This window comes from Salmo salar, chromosome 19 (genome assembly GCF_965601325.2).
Source record: "Salmo salar chromosome 19, fSalSal1, whole genome shotgun sequence".
NCBI lineage: Eukaryota > Metazoa > Chordata > Actinopteri > Salmoniformes > Salmonidae > Salmo > Salmo salar.
The window spans coordinates 4,189,147-4,213,517 of NC_138309.1; the positions used below are offsets into that span (position 1 = coordinate 4,189,147).

General features: G+C 41.0%; 1 protein-coding gene across 1 annotated transcript; it reads right to left on the bottom strand.

Annotated features, from left to right (window-relative positions):
* Positions 1–1,469: 1,469 nt before the first annotated feature.
* Positions 1,470–23,847, bottom strand: LOC106578299 (leucine-rich repeat-containing protein 4B). The gene is made up of 3 exons (XM_014156973.3): positions 23,446–23,847; positions 12,291–12,892; positions 1,470–12,160 (listed from the first exon to the last, which is right to left on the bottom strand). Exons 2-3 carry the CDS (start codon positions 12,531–12,533, stop codon positions 10,148–10,150), a joined length of 2,256 nt encoding a protein of 751 aa, XP_014012448.1. The 5' UTR covers positions 12,534–12,892; positions 23,446–23,847; the 3' UTR covers positions 1,470–10,147.
* Positions 23,848–24,371: the final 524 nt, after the last annotated feature.

A 24,371-nucleotide genomic window follows, 5' to 3' on the forward strand; every position in this document is an offset into this window, starting at 1 on the left:
AAGGTCAGGGCTTTGTGATGGCCACCTTCACCTTCCAATACCTTGGCTTAAGGACAACAAAGTAATTTTGCCACAACTTCGGAAGTATGCTTGGGGTCCATTTGTCCATTCGGAGATGTCACGTTCCTCGTATTCTCCCTCATCGGAAGATATGTCGAAATCACTCGATGACCAATACGCAGCAGGTTGACTGTTCCACATCATCTTTATTTTAGATGGAAACGACAAAACAAAATAAACACGCAAAGGAGAAAGGTGACAGTTTCACAGGTGAAACGAAACACAGTGCAAAATACAATTACCCACCAAAATCAAACACAAACACACCCCACTATATGGGACTCTCAATCAAAGGCAGATAGACAACACCTGCCTTCAACTGAGAGTCCCAACCCCAATTAACCCAACAGACATACACTCACCAAACTCCACATAGAAATACCTAACCTAGAACCTACCCCAACACTCACAACCCCACTATACCATAACCAAACATAACTGCCACGTCCTGACCAAATATAATACAAAAAAACCTAAGTATATGGTCAGGACGTGACAGGAGACCCATTTGCGAACAAGCTTTATCTTCCTGACTGATGTCTTGAGATGTTGCTTCAATATATCCACATAATTTTGGAGCAGTGGCTTCTTCCTTGCTTAGTGGCATTTCAGCTTATGTCGATATAGGACTCGTTTTACTGTGGATATAGATACTTTTTAACCTATTTCCTCCAGCATCTTCACAAGGTCCTTTGCTGTTGTTCTGGGATTGATTTGCACTTTTCGCACCAAAGTACGTTCATCTCTAGGAGACAGAACGCGTCTCCTTCCTGAGTGGTATGACGGCTGCGAGGTCCCATGGTGTTTATACTTGCTTACTATTGTTTGTACAGATGAACGTGGTACCTTCAGGCGTTTGGAAATTGCTCCCAAGGATGAACCAGCCTTGTGGAGGTCTACAATTTATTTCTGAGGTCTTGGCTAATTACTTTAGATTTTCCCATGATGTCAAGCAAAGAGGCACTGAGTTTGAAGGTAGGCCTTGAAATACATCCACAGGTACACCTCCAATTGACTCAAATGATGTCAATTAGCCTATCAGAAGCTTCTAAAGCCATGACATAATTTTCTGGAATTTTCCAAGCTCTTTAAAGGCACAGTCAACTTAGTGTATGTAAACTTCTGACCCACTGGAATTGTGATACAGTGAATTATAAGTGAAATAATCTGTCTGTAAACAATTGTTGGAAAAATGACTTGTGTTATGCACAAAGTAGATGTCCTAAACGACTTGCCAAAACTATAGTTTGTTAACAAGGAATTTGTGGAGTGGTTGAAAATCGAGTTTTAATTACTCCAACCTATGTGTATGTAAACTTCGGACTTCAACTTATATCTCCTCTTAAATCTCAGTGTTATTGGAATATGCACACAATTCCTCCTGGTAACAAAACAGGCGAAGGTTTCCATTTGAATTCAAACACATGCATTTATTAACAATAATTGTCCATATTTTATTCCACAAAATGTGTTTCAGGTTGGTACATGAACAGACTGAATCAAAAGAGTTGGCACAGGCTCCAGATAAACTGTATCAACCTATTCCCTCATCTCGATCCCACTACCCCATTTCTGCATTAAACGATACAAAACATCCATCAAAATGAAAACAATAGGTATTTTCCTCCATGTTTTGTTTTTTTGCGAGTATAAAGCCAAATATGCAGTTATTCCAGGTGACATAGCTTGCTGGGTTGAGTGCTGTCTCCCCCTGATAGAGACATCAGATGAGGTGAGGAAACTGTCCTGAGGGTGTTAGGGTAGTGTTAGGGAAGTGGAAGTGAGGATATGGCTTAAGAGTATGACTAAAAGAGAAACAGGATAACAGCTTTCACAGCACCTTGAGCTAGAATACACTGTCTAGAATATTAATCGAGATCAAAATCGCATTTTGCTGTAAATTGATTATTTACATCTGTAGATTATATAATGTATGTACATTTCCACATACCATACATTGTGTTAGAGACAGAGACTGCATCCGGTCCTCATCTCAGAGTTGAATGTTTCTGACACCTTGTAGAATGGTGCGAAGAAGAAGAATTCAGTCTGTTCTGGAGGCAAAGGGGGGTCCGACCCGGTACTAGATGAGAGTACCTAGTAAACTGTCCGGTGAGTGGATAAAAATCACTATCTCAAAATAATTGTATTTAATACAATATAACCTTAATACGCACACTAACTCTCACACACAGATCATGTCACTCAATTCCCTAACAGGCCACATAATTCACAGCCAGGATCTAGCCGTTGATGCTACATCCACACTTGAATATAGCTACCATAAACTGCTCTTGTATGCATGTACTGTAGGCATGTGCTACCTCCCTACAGCAAAAAACAACATTTCCATGGTTCCAGAGCAGAGGCACTGCTGTATCTGCTTACACACTTTGACACCTCGTCTCCATAGCACCATAGTGGAGTTCATCTAATGTCAGTCTCCCAACAGATGCTGCAGTATATGTACAGTCTTTTTGTGGGCCATGGTAGTGAGAAGGAAATCCCTTGAGAATCAGTGCTGTGAGGCTATTGAATTTGAAGGGAACAATAGCATGGAAAAAGAAAAAGAGGGCAAGAGAGCAGGCTCAGGAAGAGGATAGATCCATGTTTTGGGTCCAGATAAAGGGGACAGCGATGGGGAGGATAGTTGCACCCATCCACAAAAACAATTTGTCTCCCTTTCATTTCAATTAGTCACGTCACAATTAGAAGATGAGAAAATTTGCCTCCAGTACATATGGTGGGCCTTGCTGTGAGCGATGAGAATGGTGTTTTCTCAAGATCACCTTGTGCTGCCACACATGTCTGTGTTAAGATCACATGTTCCTCTAATCACATTTGCATTTCAGCATTTCACTTTAACCTTTTAGTCTGGATGCGTTGTTAAATGTGTTCTCCTCCGCCGCATACGACACATTCCGCTGCTCTCTTCACGGCCTCTTAAGAATATTACGATTTGTGTTACTTAAAATCTGCCTGTTCTGTCAACTAAGAAGCAGATATACGGCATGAGAGATGTTATGTATGTAGTTTTTCTTTCACTAACTCACATTTCTTTCCTTTACGCTAATGCTAAGAATTATAGATCATACTGTGTGTTCGAAAATTGGCCACAGGTTATGAATTACCCTACTTGAATTTTCACCTCAAGGTGTGTTGGGTGCAATTGCTTTCAAGACTCGTCTTAGCTCGAGGTTATCTGCCTCAACTTATTAATAAACACCATCCTTACTGGCAGCTCACCACTAACTACCAATCTATCTCTTCAGATCCCCTGTCTGTACTGCATTTTGATGCTTGTTCCAACAGGAATTTCTTTAAACAGGAATGTAAAGGAAGTCTCCAGGGACCAATAGAGATCTCCAGAGGATGCAGGATGACAACCACATACAAACATGCCCCAGAGAATCGAATAGTGTCCCAAATGTACAGTAGTCTTTGTTAAACATGGTGCATAAGCGTCACAAATCATCAAATGATCAAAATGTAAAATGGATCATCAATGTATTAATTATTTGTCTATCCACATTTCTTTATATTGGTTGGAATCAATTTGCAATAAACATTATGAGACTGGGACAAATAAGTGGAACATACTATGATTACAGTACAATAGGCTTATACCAGCGGTTATGGGAAGTTAGATTTACCTTTGTATGACGAACCAGATGCAGGTAACTGTTCTCAACCATGACTCTGTGGCCAATTGGGTGCAAAACACAGACAGTTACTCCATTCTGACCATACTGAGACCATACAATAAACCATGTGCTGTGTTCAAAAGATCGCCGTTCCTATGTAAATATTATGAAGACAGTATGTCAGGCCACCTCAAGTATTATTACCGTGGTACTTACTGTGCACGTCAACATGCTAGTAACATCACAAAAACAAAGAGTACTTACTCACAGTGGTGTAAGTAGTTTTAAAACATCTGAACTAATCATGAGGGGCTGCAGTGGCACGCAGGTACCCCCTGTTTTAATGTACGATTGCTGCAATTCTTCACATTTTGCCATGGGGCAGAGAGAAAATGTTGCACTTTTAATGTAAGTTTGCTACAAATCTACACATTTAGCCATGGGGCGGAGAGAAGATTTAGTAATTTTATAACACATTTCATGCAATTCTACACATTTTATAATAGGGTGGAGAGAAATGTTAGCTTATCTTAATATGATATCTGATTGAGAGTGACTAACAAAATCAATGGGGTAAATCAACCATGATTACTACAAGCTGGCCGCTAGACTAACTTACCTATACATTTTTTTTTGCTGACATGGCTAATTGAGTGACCGTCAGTGACTGACATAACAAGAGAAAAACTGCTGATGCACAACCAAATTGCGAAATTGCAAAATTATATTATACTATTCTAACTCTCAACAGTAAATGGAGACACAGACCAATTTTTTTTGTAATTGATCCGTGGGCCTACATAAGGGGGACCACCAGTTGCCCATCCTTGCATTAGGCCGCACACTAATAGTCCAAATGGCATAAAGCAGGGATCACTCAGCCATGGGATGATTTTTTCTTGAGCGGATGGTCAGGGGGCCGGAACATAATTATAAATAATTGGTAAACTGCAAATTGACGGCAAGAAGCCCAAACAGATATAACATTTGACTAAAACATACTAATTTCAAACCTTGCTTACATTTGTACATGATCACATGTATCTCTATATTATGTGTGGAAATACTTTGGAACAGATTTCCTAAATTAAAATCACTTGGAGCTGATTTGCTGGTGTTTTTACAGTCATGTCCAACAAACATTTTTTTATTAATTGACTCTGACACAACTTCCATGGATGTGACTCTGACCTAACATGGGCACTGTGCTAGTAGTCAATGAAGTACTAACTCCCTTCTCTTCATAAGAGGTAGAAAAACAAAAAATGACAAAACACACAGAATAAGTGATATTGTTCAGAATTCATTTCATTTTTGTGTTATAAAATCCACGCCGTAACTTAATGTATTATCATGTCATCAGAATTTTACCTGGCTTAACTGTTAAACTCTAGTGTTTTGTAGTATGTGGTGCTCAAGATGGGAAAACAACAAAACTCAATTGGAACTGTGTGTGTTGAACAGTTCTTAATGAGAAATATTCTTTACAGCTGGCAGAAAGTTAAGCCAAACTGGCATAGACAGCAACGTATAGTACCTCTCAGTCATTGTAAGACAATCATAGAAGTGTAAATACTATATGTATTGATGTGGCCAAAGTTGAATAGAAAAGTAGTACAATGTTTCAAACCTACTACACCATTTTGTATCCCTGGGTTTATGATTTATAAGTGACATCAGATGACAGTACATTGATAATGACCATATCAATAATATTACACTTTAGATACAACCAACACTTGCGGAATTATTTTAAACAAATGAACACAAAAATTATGCTTTTATTATTTTGCATTTAAAGAAATCTATATGTTTGCTATAGCTTAACTTAATTTCTTTCACTTCATTAAAAAGCTTTCCAAACAACAACATAGTTCAGTTTCTCATTCTGTTTATCAAATGGAATCTCGTACCAAAAGGTCAGTTTGTGGTTTACAATACAGTATTCCATTATTGTGGGGGGAGGGTTGACAAATGACACACTCAGTATTCCATCTGTTGCAAGAGGCCATCATCATCTTCTTTTGTAAAGTAAGAGTAAAAATGACACAGTTGTCAAAGTTCATGTGTTCTTTACTGGTGTTGTTACTCGGGCATGGTTTAGTAGTGACAGTATAGTAGTTCCTGTTGTGCATTTCTTCCATCATATTCTAGTTGGGTAGACATTTACTACACCATTCATTTCAGGGTCTAACAGTGTCCTTACAGTGAGGGAAAAAAGTATTTGATCCCCTGCTGATTTTGTACGTTTGCCCACTGACAAAGGAATGATCAGTCTATAATTTTAATGATAGGTTTATTTGAACAGTGAGAGACAGAATAACAACAAAACAATCCAGAAAAACACGTGTAAAAAAAAATTGAAATTGATTTGCATTTTAATGAGGGAAATAAGTATTTGACCCCCTCTCAATCAGAAAGATTTCTGGCTCCCAGGTGTCTTTTATACAGGTAACGAGCTGAGATTAGGAGCACACTCTTAAAGGGAGTGCTCCTAACCACAGCTTGTTACCTGTAAAAAAGACACCTGTCCACAGAAGCGATCAATCAATCAGATTCCAAACTCTCCACCATGGCCAAGACCAAAGAGCTCTCCAAGGATGTCAGGGACAAGATTGTAGACCTACACAAGGCTGGAATGGGCTACAAGACCATCGCCAAGCAGCTTGTTGAGAAGGTGACAACAGTTGGTGCGATTATTCGCAAATGGAAGAAACACAAAAGAACTGTCAATCTCCCTCGGCCTGGGGCTCCATGCAAGATCTCACCTCGTGGAGTTGCAATGATCATGAGAACGGTGAGGAATCAGCCCAGAACTACATGGGAGTATCTTGTTAATGATCTCAAGGCAGCTGGGACCATAGTCACCAAGAAAACAATTGGTAACACACTACGCCGTGAAGGACTGAAATCCTGCAGCGCCCGCAAGGTCCCCCTGCTCAAGAAAGCACATATACATGCCCGTCTGAAGTTTGCCAATGAACATCTGAATGATTCAGAGGACAACTGGGTGAAAGTGTTGTGGTCAGATGAGACCAAAATGGAGCTCTTTGGCATCAACTCAACTCGCCGTGTTTGGAGGAGGAATGCTGCCTATGACCCCAAGAACACCATGCCCACCGTCAAACATGGAGGTGGAAATATTATGCTTGGGGGTGTTTTTCTGCTAAGGGGACAGGACAACTTCACCGCATCAAAGGGATGATGGACGGGGCCATGTACCATCAAATCTTGGGTGAGAACCTCCTTCCCTCAGCCAGGGAATTGAAAATGGGTCGTGGATGCGTATTCCAGCATGACAATGACCCAAAACACACGGCCAAGGCAACAACGGAGTGGCTCAAGGAGAAGCACATTAAGGTCCTGGAGTGGCCTAGCCAGTCTCCAGACCTTAATCCCATAGAAAATCTGTGGAGGGAGCTGAAGGTTCGAGTTGCCAAATGTCAGCCTCGAAACCTTAATGACTTGGAGAAGATCTGCAAAGAGGAGTGGGACAAAATCCCTCCTGAGATGTGTGCAAACCTGGCGGTCAACTACAAGAAACATCTGACCTCTGTGATTGCCAACAAGGGTTTTGCCACCAAGTACTAGAGGGTTCAAATACTTATTTCCCTCATTAAAATGCAAATAAATTTATAACATTTTTGACATGTGTTTTTCTGGATTTTTTTGTTGTTATTCTGTCTCTCACTGTTCATATAAACCTACCATTAAAATTATAGACTGATAATTTCTTTGTCAGTGGGCAAACGTACAAAATCAGCAGGGGATCAAATACTTTGTTCCCTCACTGTATAATAATAATAATCATAATGATAATAATAACAACAATAATACAAAATGTATAAATAATAACATAGCTTAATAATAGACATAGTTTCTCCAATGGTATGAAAGTAACATGTCTACAATAGTGATGATGATCATCAAACATTGTGCCAAATATTATAATTCCAAGAAAGGACTTTCTTGTTCTGTGGTTTGCTCTCATGTAGCATACTCGGAGGTATTTAATATGCTCTTTGAAATCTGACAGTGCAGTTACCAAATGTAGCACATCAACAGTGCAGCCATATGTTGGACTTTTTAGTCTTCATTTATATTCTAGTAGCGTCTCAGTAGGGAAACAGTTGAACCCTGCTCACAAAAAGTGTCTGACGGACCACATTAGTAAAATACTATATCATTATTCTACTTCACTCTTTTTCAGGAAAAGTACCATAATTACTGAAACTGGGTGTAAAACATCAAGGAAAATCTCCCTCATAGTTCCTTGGATGGGCAACCTATAAACTGACCTGTTGTTGACTATAGTTTTGCATGTTGTTTTCATATATTAATCCTGATCAAACTAACTGAAAGCCCTATGTAAATGTCTAATACAACAGATATAATCATATACAGTATTCTAACAGAATTTTTCATATTATTATTAATGTTATCTTTATTTCCCCAAAACATGTACCTTTGTTTCTAATGGTGCACTCATTACGGGAGTAACTAGAAGATCAGAAGAACCAACCATCCCCACTCACTCATTGAGGCAACAGCTCTGAAAATGTATGCAGCACTGCGAGGAGATAGGGGTGCAGCAAAAGCGAATGTTGAGTGGTTAACAAATTACACAGAGCAGCATGTTGGTGCAAGATCACCTCCATATACAAAAATACTACTTACTGTGTGTAGTATTACAGTTACACATACATGTAATCTCAGCTGCAGCAATCGGTCTTTCACTTGAATATGGTTGGCGTGTTCAGTTTGCTCTCAATTGCAACAACCATTTCCAGATTTTCTTGGGGTTAAGAAGTAAAGCGGAAGCTTTTTCAGGAGACAAACTGGATGCTGTGTCACTTTAAGCGTCCTTTTAATGCCAATGTAACTCTCTCATTAGAATGACTAAAAGCCTGTCATGAGATATTTAAGAACAGACATCATACTATGATTACCAAGATGACTAATGGGTGTATCGTATACCATATAGGTTCAACCTAGATTTAAATATGTAGCCTACTGTATCACTCTTTATAACTACTGCATGTTTTCAATTGGTTTCCATTGACCTCCATTACCTCGATATATGATTTCTTTATTTATGTGAATGATCTGGCTAGACAATTGTACACATTATACCAAACTAAGCAAAAATAATTGAAGACAGTTTAAATGCACAAAGCTTTAAATGGCATTAAAACACATGAAAGGTACACTGTAAAAAGGTGGTTTGTACAACTGTCACACAACCAGATACTATTATCATACATTTCTGTTCCACTAAACCAAATATGGTGGTTGAACCCACCGACTGAATGCCATGGCAAAGACAGGCATTAAATCACCCTTGTGACAGCGTTATGTGGCATCAAAATGGTCACCATGAGAAAGGAGTTCATATCAAATTCCCCACTTATAGCAAATATCTTGCCACTGATCTGTTGTTTTACACTTTGTCAACATTTCCATTGCCCATACAATTCTTTGCAAGATATTAGCTCACTGTTTAGTTATTTCACCTGCATTTGCTGATGGCACATGCTGGCACCTGAAGCTCTCATTTGAATAATCAAGTAGCCTGCTGGAATATATGGAATATACTCTCAAAACAAACAAGAACAGAATTGTCCAGTTATCACAGACAAAAGCTTATCAAACAGAACACTGGGGGACCTCTCCTTCGAGTTTCCAATATTCATGGTAGCCAAATTCATAGAATCACAATGAGTGTTGCAATTGAGCCCTTATGTTTTGGATGAGTAGCCAAACTCAAAACTTATGTATTGTATAATCAACCTTCACAATCACCACACCTGATAATTCACAAAACAAACTATTACAGCTCATACATCCTCCAAAATATTTCTGCATTGGAATCTGCAATGTTACATATTCAAATGAAAATATACTTATAGAATTTGTGAATTTTCACAGTAATTTGTACTGTACTGTACCTTTTGTCCTTCCATTTATGCCTACCTACGGCCTCAAGGGAGACTATTGAGTTTATACCAGAGTGTCTTTCACAAGTGTTTTCTGTAAAAGAGAAATGTCTAGTATTTTTTCCTGTAGTGTCTCATAACTCAAACTTCAATGTGGTAAGTGCTGTGCATGTCTTGACTGACTGGCCAACAAAGACTTAGGGAATTGAGCCACAGTACTTTCTTCTATGTGAATACAACTCATAGAAACTGCAAGAAACATTTGCTTTGGCACAGATTTACATTGTAGCGATGTTCGATATTTAACTCCATTGCCGTGACCGTTACTACAAACACAAGTGGCCCATTGTGGTAATCCTTGGCTCAGTACACTTTAGCTGACCAGCCTATGCGTTTGTGTATTGCGGTGTCAGTCTATCCTCTCTCTTGATGTAATGTCAATGCACTGTAGTGTCTAATCATTCAGTGCGTAAACCAGCCATCAATCCCCTCCCCTCTCTCTTGTTCTCAAATTTGAGTCTCTTGAACGTTTTCCTTTGAGTTTCCCTTGAACAGAAGAGGTTCCATTTGTGGGTTCTGGTTCTGGCCCATGAAACCCTTGATCGATCCATGTAATCCCATGGGGGGCATGGGGAGGGACATTGGCAGAGGTGGGGAAACAGAAAGAGGGTTGGTGTTGGTGCCATTTCCAGACATGGTCTGGAAAGTGGCGGAGGAGATTGGAACCTGTGTACAGGAGATCGGGATATCCTGGCCTTGCTGGCTAAGTGGAGACAGATTGTTCTTGTTGCTTAGAGTACCGACTCCTGCCCCTGTCCCAATGCTCAGACCCATCACATTGTTGTTGAAATGATTGGCCTTGTAGTAATGGTTAAGATGCTCTGATCGCCCAATGTTGGGAAGGTTGACTCTTTCCGGGTGATGCATCCTCAATGTTCCGTCTCCTCCGCACCCAGATTGCATGGTCGATCCCCCTGAGATGCCGCTCCCAGCCCCGGCACCAATCTCATCTTCCACGTTGATGATCTCGATGGCGCGGGTGGGGCCATGGTGCTTGTGCAGCTGGTGCTGCTTCCTCAGCTTGTAGAAGACCACAAGCATCACGGCTGCCATGAAGGTGATGGCCACAAAGCAGCCGATGATGATCTTGGTGGTCTTCATCACGTCGTCCAGGCCAGTAATGTTTGTGACATCCATTATCGACACTGTGACTGTATTTTCAGTGTTTCTGGTGGCACGCGGGGAGAAGGAGGAGAGAGAAGAGCGAGATGGAGATATGGTGAATCCAGCCCTGCCTTTACCCAGTACCCCTCCTGAAAAGGTGGGACCCAGGTAATCTGGCGGTACGTAGGTTTCGTTGATGTACTGCCTCCCAGCATCCTCACCATTGTTCGTTTCCACGGTTTCAACAGTGACGGTGGTGAAGAAGCTGTAGGGGTTGCTGGAGTCGGAGGAGGACACGTTGAGCACTGCAGTCGCCGTGGTGTTGCCGGCGGAGTTGGTCACCATGCAGGTGTACTGGCCCGTGTCCTGCACAGTAACGTTGGTGAAATTCAGGGTTCCGTCATGAAGGACTGAGATCCTGACGCGGTATGATCCGTGGGTCATGAGGGTGCCATTTGGGGTGAGCCAGTTGACAGACGTCATGGAGGTGCCAGTGCGACACTTCAGCTCCGCGGCCATACCCTCTGTGACATTGAGGTCGGTGGGTGGCTCTACGATGACGGGAGCGTAGCATGTGAAGTGGCTCTGGTCCAGCTCACCGATGTAGCGGCCCTTCAGGACTGGGGGCGCGTGGCAACGGGCACAGCATGTGGTGTTACTGGGCACGGTCTCCTTGAGCCACCAACTGAGCCACAGGACATCGCAGTTGCACACCCAGGGGTTGTGGTTGAGGTGCACCCGCTCCAACTGGTGCAGCGGGGTGAAGAGGTCGTGGGGCAGTGAATGCAGAGAGTTGTGGGACAGGTTGAGCTCCTCCAGGTTCTTCAGGTCGTCGAAGGCATTGCGCTCAATGACCGTCACCTTGGAGTGCATGAGCCACAGCTTGCGCAGTGACACCAGGCCCTGGAAGGAGCCTGGCCTGACGATCCCCAGCTGGTTTCCTGACAGTTCCAGCTCCTCCAGTCTGACCAAGGGCGTGAGGTTGGGGATGTCCTTCAGGCCGCACATGCCCAGGTTCAGGAAGCGCAAGTTGACCAGGCCCTCAAAGGCGGCCTCGGAGATGTAGTCCAGCTTTCTGAGTTCGCCCAGGTCAAGCCGGCGCAGGGAGGGAACGCGGTGAAAGGCGTACGCTGGCAGTGTCTCGATGGGGTTGTTCCGTAGCCAGAGCTCGCGCAGCTTGCTGAGGTACTCAAAGGCCTGCGATGGTACCAGCGTGAGGCGATTGTCAAAGAGCTCAAGGGTGTTGAGGTTTGGCAGGCCATTGAACGCGCCCACCTCAATCTGTCGGATGTGATTCTTGGAGAGCTGCAGTATTTCCAAATGCCGCAGGTGCTTGAACGTGTCTGACTTTATCACCTGTTGAGAGATATAAAAACATGCTTGTACATTGTAGCCATATGAAAACTCTCTGCCGTAAAGCATACTCTGTTCATATGCGTACATGTATGAATTTTGGGATAATGTAATGAGAGAAAGGCATATTTACCTGAATCGTGTTCTCTTGTAAGTTGAGGTATCTTGTGTTCACAGATATACTGTCCGGTACGTCCTCTAAACTCTTCCTTGTACAGATGACGCGGCTTGCCTGATTGGAGCAGCTACAGGGGTTGGGACATGGGGGCATGGCCTCTGTCAGCTGAGGACCATGGTGGTGAAGCCACAGCAAAAGCTGGACCAACCAGAGGAGGGGGGAGGGGGTGGAGGGGCTGGTCACCATGACAACATGCATGGCAAATTGGTCATGACCCACCCTTAGTTCTAATATGTTGATAAATCAATCACCTCCGATACAAGACAATTAAGTGGTTCTCTTGATGTTCATTTTACCAATACATTCTATTCTTCTCTTTCAAGTCGTTTTAAAAATCATGAAGAACTGTTAGATATTAAATGGTCTCTTGATTTATCATTTATATTTCCTCACTTGACTTTGTTCATGTCAGTTTATATATAGAATGCCGTCTATTTTTCAGCATATTTTTTTAGAGAATTAATAATTGTCCCATGACAATTATTACAATAAAAAGGGAGATGTTTGGTGAATCGGCTCTTGAAAGGGGTGTCTCTATGGAGGGTAGATGCTCCTCACTGTAGGAGGGAGAGAGAGAAAGAAAGAAAGAAAGAAAGAAAGAAAGAAAGAAAGAAGAAAGAAAGAAAGAAAGAAAGAAAGAAAGAAAGAAGAAAGAAAGAAAGAAAGAAAGAAAGAAAGAAAGAAAGAAAGAAAGAAAGAAAGAAAGAAAGAAAGAAAGAAAGAAAGAGGGATCAGACAACTGAACAAGGCTGAATGAGTACAACTGAATGAGTACTGACACGTTTGCTCTGTAACTGTAGAAGCACTGTGAAATATTGAATCATGTGGGATGCAATTGCAAGATTGATGGTCAATAGATAAAATGCATGGAAAGCATGTAAACTTTCAGGTTTACACTAGAGCATTGGTTCTCACAAATTAGGCTCTAGAGCCTACTAGTGAGTCACCTACTATTTAATTCATAGGTCGAGGTAAAAATGTTGGTCAAGGCTTGATACTTGTTCAAAAGGTGGATCACAAAATTCTAAAAAGCTCACTTGAAAGCTAAGGTGTGTCACAACTCAAAGCACCACAGGCCTAGAGAAAAATAAATATTGGTCATGAAATAAATATAGTGTATGATTCATTACTCAATGATGAGAGTAAAACAAACACCTTTGGTATTTATGAGCATAATCATACACACGGTAATGTACATTTATGTCATTTAGCAGACGCTCTTATCCAGAGCAACTTACAGTAGTGAATGCATACATTTCATAAAAAAAATTCCCCCGTACTGGTCCCCCGTGGGAATCAAACCCACAACCCTGGCATTGCAAACACCATGCTCTACCAACTGAGCCACACAGGACCTGTGTATGTGGAGAAAAAGGTATTTGCAGGGATAAATAGACTTGATCACATACCAACATCACTTTAAAAGACAATAACAAGCAAGTGCTGTACTGTCAGTTTGAAATGATATTTAATGAAGTATAACCCATTTTTAAAATCAATGTTACACAACTACTGCAACATGAGGGAACCAGCTAAAAGTTTCCCCACATCCAATGAATGGTGACCTAGCCATATTGTTCTGAAAGACAGATATTCATTGAATCACAATTGGTTGTACTGATTACAAAGAACTGGGGGGTATGCATGGTGATACTGAGGAGCAGGGGCGCAACTTCAGTTTTAGAAGTGGGGGGGACGTAATATACTGTGCCTTCGGAAAGTTTTCAGACCCCTTGACTTTTTCCACATTTTGTTACGTTACAGGCTAATTCTAAAATGGATTAAATGAAAACATTTCCTCAGCAATCTACACACACTACCCCATAATGACAAAGCAAAAACAGGTTTTTAGAAATTTGCAAATGTATTACGAATAAAAAACTGTAATACCTTATTTACATAAGTATTCAGACCCTTGGCAATGAGACTCAAAATTTAGCTCAGGTGCATCCTGTTTCCATTGATCATCCTTGAGATGTTTCTAAAATTTGTTTGGAGTCCACCTGTGGTAAATTCAACTGATTGGACATGATTTGGAAAGGCAGGCACCTGTCTATATAAGGTCCCACAGTTGACAGTGCATGCCAGAGCAAAAACCAAGCCATGAGGTCGAAGGAATTGTCCGTAGAGCTCAGATACAGGATTGTGTCGAGGCACAGATCTGGGGAAGAGCACCAAAACATTTCTGCAGCATTGAAGGTCCCCAAGAACACAGTGGCCTCCATCATTCTTAAATGGAAGAAGTTTATATACGGTGCGTTCAGAAAGTATTCAGACCCCTTGACTTTTTCCACATTTTGTTACGTTACAGCCTTATTCTAAAATGTATGAAATCGTTTTCCCCCCCCTCATCAATCTACACACAATACCCCATAACAACAAATCAAAAACAGTTTTTTAAATTTTTTTTGCAAATGTATTAAAATAAAGAAATGAAATATCACATTTACATAAGTATTCAGACCCTTTACTCAGTACTTTGTTTAAGCACATTTGGCAGTGATTGCAGCCTCGAGTCTTCATGGGTATGACGTTACATGCTTGGCACACCTGTATTTGGACATTTTCTCCCATTCTTCTCTGCAGATTCTGTCAAGCTCTGTCAGGTTGGATGGGAAGCGTCACTGCACAGCTATTTTCAGGTCTCTCCAGAGATGTTCGATCGGGTTCAAGTCCGGGTTCTGGCTGGGCAACTCAAAGACATTCAGAGACTTGTCCCGAAGCCACTCCTGCGTTTTCTTGGCTATGTACATAGGGTCATTGTCCTGTTGGAAGGTGAACTATCACCCCAGTATGAGGTTCTGAGCACTCTAGAGCAAGTTTTCATCAAGGATCTCTCTGTACTTTTCTCCGTTCATCTTTCCCTCAATCCTGACCAGTCTCCCAGTCCCTGTCACTGAAAAACATCCCAACAGGATGCTAACACCATCATGCTTCACCGTAGGGATGTTGCAAGGTTTCCTACAGACGTGACCCTTGGCATTCAGGCCAAAGAGTTCAATCTTGGTTTCATCAGACCAGAGAATCTTGTTTCTCATGGTCTGAGAGTCTTTAGGTGCCTTTTGGCAAACTCCAAGCGGGCTGTCATGTGCCTTTTACTGAGGAGTAGCTTTCGTCTGGCCACGCTACTGTAAAGGCCTAAAAGGCCTAAAAGCTATTTCAGAATGTGTGTGTGTATGTGGGGGGGGGGGGGGGGGGGGGGCATGTCCCCTTTGTCCCCTTTTACTTACTATAAAAGTGACTCCAAAATGGCACAAGACATTATTTACCATTCAGTTCCTATTAGGCAAAACATAATTCAAAACACAAAGAAACCGCAAATGCATCCAACAACTTTGTAGAGTCACAAGCTTGATGTAGTCATTGTGTGCAAGGAATATGGGACCAAATACTAAACAGTTGACTACTTTAATACACTATAAGTGAATGTCCAAATACTTATAACTTATTCAAATGGGGGGACTAGATACATAAATCGCTTTCATTTCGAAACAGCAAAACAGATATGTATGAAAATACCCTAAAAATATAAAGGTGACATTCTGTACCATTGGCTAATATGAAACATTCTATCTCAAATCTAAAATGCTGGAGTATAGAGCCAAATTAAACATTTACCGTCACTATCCAAATACACATGGAGGGGAGTGTATATCATTTCAATAGCCCATTACACAGTGAACAGGTTTTTCTGTTAAGCAACTCAGCCCTGCACCTCTAGTGTGATACCATCAGGCTACTCAGGATGTGCACATACTGCATTTGTCTTATGTAGACACAAACAAGTCATTTATAAGTTATTGATGTGTACCATTTTACTATATCATTTCTACCTGGTCATTTCTGCCACATAGAATACAGTGCTTCCACAATTTTTATTTAACCTTTATTTTTTTAACGTAGGAAAGTCAGTTAAGAACAAATTCTTATTTATAATGACGGCCGTCCCCGGCCAAACCCTAACCCGGACGACGCTGGGCCAACTGCGCCGGAATTTGGGTAGTAAAATAGCTAACATGGTCATCTTAGCATGTATACAAACATGGGAATCCCCTTCCATCCTCCTCCACACAAACTACCCTGTACTGTCCCTTTAAGACCGACAAAGATGGAGACCCTCAATAAAATACTGTATGTAGGTCAAGGCCCTGCTGTTCAAACAAAAGCTACTTTAGCTCAACTTATTGATATATCCATTCATATCATACTTCTCTGGTGAATAGTCCCTTTTTAACCCAGGTTTATAGTTAGCCCAAAACATACTCTCTCCTATGCAGTGCCATGAATGCATGTGGTCCTAGAAACCTGGTTGCTATGGCAACCGGCTCACACACCATCTTGTGTTTTACTGCCCAGTGCACTATCCTATTCCACTCTAGCACTGTGCAGTTAGCAGTTTGCTAGCAGATGTACTTCAGTCGTTTTCAACCAATCAGTGTCTCGCTTTTTGCTCAATTACCACCTAAGCCACAAGCTTTTAGAGTTCGGTAGGCTATTACATGGTCAAGTGACCGTATGTCAACAGCCCACACACTTGCTCAGTAGTCATAGTATGTTTCATTCTCTGACAAAGGGGTCATTAAGAAAGTGCTTTACAGGTTTTCAAAGAATTCACCCAAACCAATCTGAAATACTGGGCTGGTGGATTACAGCTCAGTAATAGTAATAATTATTGAGTAGCCTCAGTGAGTCCAATATATCTTTAGACCAAACGTAACATATATACAGGAGAAAGAAAGAAACCGTCAATTGCACATACACCAACATGTCACAGTATCTGGTTCAGTGATGATCCCTCAAAACGTATACATTGCACACGAAGGTCGACCCTTGCCTTTCGCAATAACAGTGTAGGGAAACAAACTCTTCATGAATCCTAATCTGCATACAGTATAGGCAGCAGATTAGGTGAACATCAATCGCTTTTCAAATATTTCTTGTCTTAAAGCAGCCATTAAGAATATGCTAATTATAGGTCTACAGAAATGTTCTTTACCCACCCTCACACCAGCCAGTGGCGACCTGTCATTCAGGGCAGGTGGGGCAGAGGCCCACCTGTTTTGAGCCCTACATTTTTAGAAACAAAAAAATAAAATGGTTTGGGGGCTTGCCTGTTTTGCCAGTTTTTTTTTTAAATTCCAGGGTTTTTCTTAATTTTGACTATTTGTACATTGTAGAATAATAGTGAAGACATCAATCTATGAAATAACACATATGGAATCATATAGTAAGCAAAAAAAGTGTTAAACAAATCAAAATATATTTTATATTTGAGATTCTTCAAAGTAGCCACCTTTTGCCTTGACGACAGCTTTATGCATTTCAATTAACAGGAGTGCCTTGTTAAAAGTTAATATGTGGAATTTCTTTCCTTCTTAATGTGTATGAGCCAGGAAGGGGTGGTAAACAGAAGATAGCCCTATTTGGTAAAAGACCAAGTCCATATTATGGCAAGAACAGCTTAAATAAGCAAAGAGAAACAACTGTCCATAATTACTTTAAGACATGAAGGTCAGTCAATGCGGAAAATGTCAAGAACTTTGAAAGTTTCTTCAAGTGCAGTCACAAAAACCATCAAGCGCTATGATGAAACTGGGTCTCATGAGGATTGCCACAGGAAAGGAAGACCCAGAGTTACCTCTGATGCAGAGGATAAGTTAATTAGAGTTACCAGCCTTAGAAATTGCAGGCCAAATAAATGCGTTACAGAGTTCAAGTAACAGACACATCTCAACATCAACTGTTCAGAGGAGACTGTGTGAATCAGGCCTTCATGGTCGACTTGCTGCAAAGAAGCCACTTCTAAAGGACACCAATAAGAAGAAGAGACTTGCTTGGGCCAAGAAACACGAGCAATGGACATTAGATCGGGGAATTCTGTCCTTTAGTCTGTTGAGTCCAAATTTGAGATTTTTGGTTCCAACTGCAGTGTCCTAGTGAGACGCAGAGTAGGTGAACGGGTGATCTCCGCATGTGTGGTTCCCACCGTGAAGCATAGAGGAGGAGGTGTGATGGTGTGGGGGGTCCTTTGCTGGTGAAACTGTCTGTGATTTATTTAGAATTCAAGGCACACAGCATTCTGCAGCGATTCGCCATCCCGTCTGGTTTGCACTTAGTTGGACTATCATTTGTTTTTCAACAGGACAATGACCTAACACACCTCCAGGCTGTGTAAGGGCTATTTGACTAAGAAGGAGAGTTATGGAATGATGCATCAGATGACCTGGCCTCCACAGTCACTCAACCTCAACCCAATTGAGATGGTTTGGATGATTTGGACTGCAGAGTGAAGGAAAAGCAGCCAACAAGTGCTCTGCATATGTTGGAATTCCTTCAAGACTGTTGGAAAAGCATTCCAGGTGAAGCTGGTTGAGAGAATGCCAAGAGTGTGGAAAGCTGTCATCAAGGCAAAGGGTGGCTGCAAAGGGTGGCTGCTATGAAGAATCTAAAGTATATTTTGATTTGTTTAACACTTTTTTGGTTACTACATAATTCCATATGTGTTATTTCATAGTTATGATGTCTTCACTATTATACTACAATGTAGAAAATAGTAAAAATAAAGAAAAACCCTTGAATGAGTAGGTGTGTCCAAACGTCTGACTGGTACTGTATATCAATGAGTTAATAAAGCTGCATACAAACATGGTCTCTTTTTTTGTTTTCTTGGGTAACGCAGCTCCAAAATGCAGGTGTTTCAGCCTAGCTCAGTGCTTTCTATGGTGATGGGGCAAGCCAGCAGAAAATACGGAGCGCCGTGATTGGCTCAGTGTTCCGTCACTCATAGGGACACTACGTCACTGCCAAGTTTAAGGGTAGACCTTGAAAATTCTAGCCCCTTGAGTGCTGCTATAGAGTTACATTAGAAGTGCCCATCCAAGAAGGCTCAAGGTCATTGGCCACAGATAAAATTACGTCAAATCACGTTATATCTACAGTAGCTTTGATTGGACTGACATGTCAACATCATACTTTCAAAATCTTAGCTAGCGGTCATCATCATGAATCAAGTCAACAATCTACTGGCAAATCCTTTTTAATCCTTGTCATATGGAGAGAAACAATGAAGAGAAATTATAGATACAACGTATCGGTGCTCATCGGCCATTGGACATAAATATTACTCAACAAGTTGGAAATCGCAAATTCAATAATGAGTGGTTTGGAAGGAATCAGTGGCTAACTGCAAGCATTGTAAAGCAATCATTAGCCTGCTATTGTGTGGAGTGGCTGTGTGGTCCCAAGTCTCAGATTAAGGGTCACTTTTACTAGTTGAAAATAATAAACATTCAACATTGACCATGCTGTCAATGAAGCATGATTTGTGCTGCACTCAAAGCAACTGTTAACTCGGAAGTGCAAAATCTGACTTTAGTGAGTTCAAGACAATTGGGAAGTTGGGAAAAATGAGCTACGACTGGGAAAATACGTTTTGAACTTTCATTGAACTCAGAATTGTAAATCGAGACTTGGGACTCTTTCTAGAGCTACAACCTGAAGAGCACTGACGTCATCATGATTCAACCTTTTTTTCCCAAGCTCCCAGTTGTCTTGAAAGCACCATAAATCCAGAGAATGCCACACTTCGATGACAAATTTTTATGACAAAATGTACCCATGAAGGACCGCCGCACCTCCTTCCTGTTCAAGTGAGCACTGCACAACAAGGTGAGTCCAAAAATGTATTGTATGCTGCTTCATAAATGATGTAATATGCCAGGGAAATATGTATACTGTAGCTAAGAAAGTAATACTAAGTGTATGTTGTGTATTAAGCTGTAAGTAGCCCATGTGCCTCACCCTAATAATTTGGTCTATTTTCAGCCTCTTAATTTCACCTATTGTTCTGATTTGGTGGTGCACATGTAACCTATAACCACACACACACACACACACACACACACACACACACACACACACACACACACACACACACACACACACACACACACACACACACACACACACACACACACACACACACACACACACACACACACACACACACACACACACACACACACACACCAAAGTACAGTTTCAATCCATGATCCTCCACTATAATTGCAACATTGAGACAAATTATTATTGTGTCAATGTGCATAACATAGCCTCCAGGTCTTTGCAACAGACAGTAGCTTTGAAGAAGGGGAATATATTTAATGTGTGTGGTGTCCGTTCACGATCTATGTGGGTCCTACACTACAGGACGATGCCACTGAGACAATGGGCTTGTCCATAATTGTGAAAATGTCCCATTTTATCGTGCCGATCTTGTTCAGGAAATGTCCATTATATAAGAACTGTATGTTGGGCTTTACAAGACGATAGAGACACACCATTGTAAAACAAGTTAATTAGCCAGACCCATGGCTTGATAGGGGAAAAGATTGCTATTCCCTAAGGGCTCGATTCAATCCGTATTGCGGAAGAGCCGTGGTATAGAGCGATATAAATGTAAAGGTATTTTCCGATTGAGCCGATATATGCAGTGTTTACCGTGAATGCAGTCTCTGTGACAAAGGGGGAACATTGCCTTAAATGTTTACTGCCATCAAAACATCTAACAGAACATACATTGTTGTCCATAGATGTATGCCTTTTTTTGAGGACACTCTCATACACTCTGTGCACTGTCAATGGTACAATGGTGCAATTCTATAGTGCATATTCTGTTATTAGAGTCAATTGGTTACATATCAGTGGAGGCTCCTCAGAGGAGGAAGGGGATGTCCATCCTCCTCAGTGAGTTTCATAAAAATACACATTTTAAGCATTTTAAAGTTATCCTTTTTAGATAAAACTATACTAAATACAATCATGTCACCAAATAATTGATTAAAACACACAATTTTGCAAAGAAGGTCTACAGTTGCCTCAACAGCACTCTGTCGGGTAGCACCATGGTGTAGCCGGAGGACAGCTGGCTTCAGTCCTCCTCTGGGTACATTGACTTCAATACAAAAACTAGGAGGCTCATGGTTCTCAACCTCTTCCATAGACTTACACAGTTATTATGACAACTTCCGGAGGATGTCCTCCAACCTTTCAGAGCTCTTGCAGTATGAACTGACATGTTGTCCACCCAATCAAATGATAGCTAGCACTGCAGTGCATAACATGTGGTGAGTAGTTGACTCAAAGTGAGAGAAAGACAGTAGTTGAACAGTTTTGAACAAATACATTTCTTCCAAAATTAAGGAGAAAGAGTGTCATTTTTTTCCACTTTCAGTTTCACTTACTAAGCTAGCATATGCAGCTATCTAGTTTAGCCTACTGAAACACCCTAATCAAACAGAGGGATGCTATGTTAGCTAGCTGGCTATGACTTTTCAACACAACACATGGAACTCTTCCAAGTTAAGGTATACTTTTGGTTTTACTAATTTATTGCCACCGGGGCCCGCCAGTGTAACTGCTGACTGTATACTGTAACATTACTGCATGATTGTAGCGGGTTTACTAATGCAGTAGTTCTATTAGCTATGATGACTATGACGTTACTTTAGCTAATACGGTGACAACGATGTAGGCTGTATGCAGCGGTTTGGCTTGGAAGGTTTTTTTTCACCGGGTCACATAGAGCTGATGTGTTGTGCATTGAACTCCACATGGGGGTGAGGAGGAAATCGCATAGATGCGAGAAGGAATCCAACGTGACTGCAATGAAAGTAAACTGTGTTTACGCGTGATCAGGGGTGTATTCATTCCGCAGATTCTGTTGAAAAACATTATCTACATGGTGGCACCCATGTACTATTACACACAATCAGTCGTGGGAGAAGAAAGCATTCAATCGTGAAGAAACAAATGATCTGCAACCTGCTGACCAAATGTTATACAAACACATGATTATTGTGTAATCACTGTATTCTACCAATGCTTTATTCTTTGGATCTGGTCACATGTTGAGGTAATTATTGTGGGGTGACACTTTACTTAAATAGCCTGTTATAATTTACTTCAAAAGCCTGCAACTATTATCTGCATTATTATGCAGTTATAATGCATTGTATAATGTATAATGTAGACTATTATAATAGCCTTATATTAATCATGACTAAATAACAGCCATTTTGAGTCAGTTGAAATGTTGATACATAACAGAGACATAGGCCTAATATAGCCTGTTTATACAGCTTATTATGAGACATTATAAAGGTTAATAGCCTATATGCATATAACAAGTTATAAAGCATTACACAAGCAGTCTTTAAGTCTTAGCATTTGTGGCTTTGAATATTCTTAGGCTAAAGGCTACCTGAGCATTATGAGAGATCTTGTATACCAGGCTCAATTAGGCCTAATATTTACAGCTGGTCTGAGATTAACACAAAGCCACACAGGTGCAGCAGGCTAACATCATCTACTGTAACTATGACAACACTAAATGGATTCGGAGTTGCTGAAGGTGGGAATCCTGGTTAGGATGAGGCTATATAAACAATAGTTGAAATCAGTGTTTTATAGGGGAAATTATGTTAAGGTTAAAATGGTGGCTTATACTTCATTTGCAGGGGATTTTTTTTTATCTTCATTTGGTCATTTTACAGCATAAAATGGAGAGTCTAAATCATTGGAATAAAAAGTCGAATTAGATCTTTCCCATATCATTCAAATGAAAAATAGTTGTAATCTATCCTGAGTGTATGACCAAAGCACAATACACCCTTGTGACTATAAATGATCATATAATTCCAATAATGCAGCTGGCCTCGCGCTACGGCGCACCTATGGAACGCAAATGAAATTAGAATAGGCCTAATTCTGCATTACAAAATGGCTTGCATCGACTCTCTTTGACTAAACTAAACAAATGCAACAAAAATAATGTTATTTAACATTAGGCAGGTATGTTACAAAATAAGCTGATGTATGATTCCAGCACCTTTTCGATTTGAAATTATCTTAAGAATGTCTTACAACACATTAGCTTTGATTTTCAACATTTTTAAATTGTAACCCGATGGTTTCCCCCGATATTCATTTATACTAAGCAATTTGAGCAAATAAAACGGTAATGTCTCCACCTGATATACGATGAATCATACCAAAATAACAAATAGGTTGACTACGACGGCCATTTCACCAACGTCCAATATACTCATACCTTTCTGTTTCGATTTCTGGGGTGTGAGGTCGACGTTCTCTCTCCTTTCGTTCGCTCTCTTCTCGTCAGTTCCCCAACCCCTTAACTATCCCTCTTTTTCTCTTCTCTAAATTGATTATCTCTCTTCCACGGATGTTAGCTCGGCTCTCTTGTCTTCCGCAGCACCAACGCAACGAAGGGACTTCATACACCGATAGCACGTTCAACATAAGCAGAACCCACAAACTACACGAACAGGGTGAAGAAACGTATACATTAACATAGTTAAATCATTATTCAGTTCAAATTAGAACGAAATCCGTAATGGATGCATCCAAGCATCTTCTCATCCTTGGAGACGCGCGCAGGCAGCAAACGAGACGGCGCCCGTTTGGCATAGTATTTTCGCACTCCAGCATAAGCGACAGTTTACGCACATTCCGTAGGTCTGCAGCTGAATGCCACGAAGTCAGCGTAGACCTCAACAGGGACCACAGAAGACCAACCAACCATTGATTATGAAGGGCCATGATCAAGAAACTCGTCATTGTAAATAAGAATTTGTTCTTAACTGACTTGCCTAGTTAAATGAAGGTTAATATATATATATATATATATATATATATATATATATATATATATATATTTATATTTGTTATGTATTCCAAGACAAATGGCGGTGATCGTTGTGCAGCCCCTACTGTATGTTGCCGGGTGAGTGGGCTATACTCAGGTCCAGTGGATTTGAGGGAACCTAGATACATCTGTGGCCGGCCACGAACAGTAGTGGGCTACACTCAGGTCCAGTGGATTTGAGGGAACCTAGATACATCTGTGGCCGGCCACGAACAGTAGTGGGCTATACTCAGGTCCAGTGGATTTGAGGGAACCTAGATACATTTGTGGCCGGCCACGAACAGTAGTGGGCTATACTCAGGTCCAGTGGA

What these genes read in the sequence shown, in the direction of transcription:
- LOC106578299 (XM_014156973.3), bottom strand. Translation starts at nt 12,533, where the DNA reads ATGCATGTTGTCATGGTGACCAGCCCCTCCACCCCCTCCCCCCTCCTC. An exon ending in TACAAGAGAACACGATTCAG is followed by an intron (nt 12,161 to 12,290) that starts GTAAATATGCCT and finishes ATCTCTCAACAG; the next exon opens with GTGATAAAGTCAGACACGTT.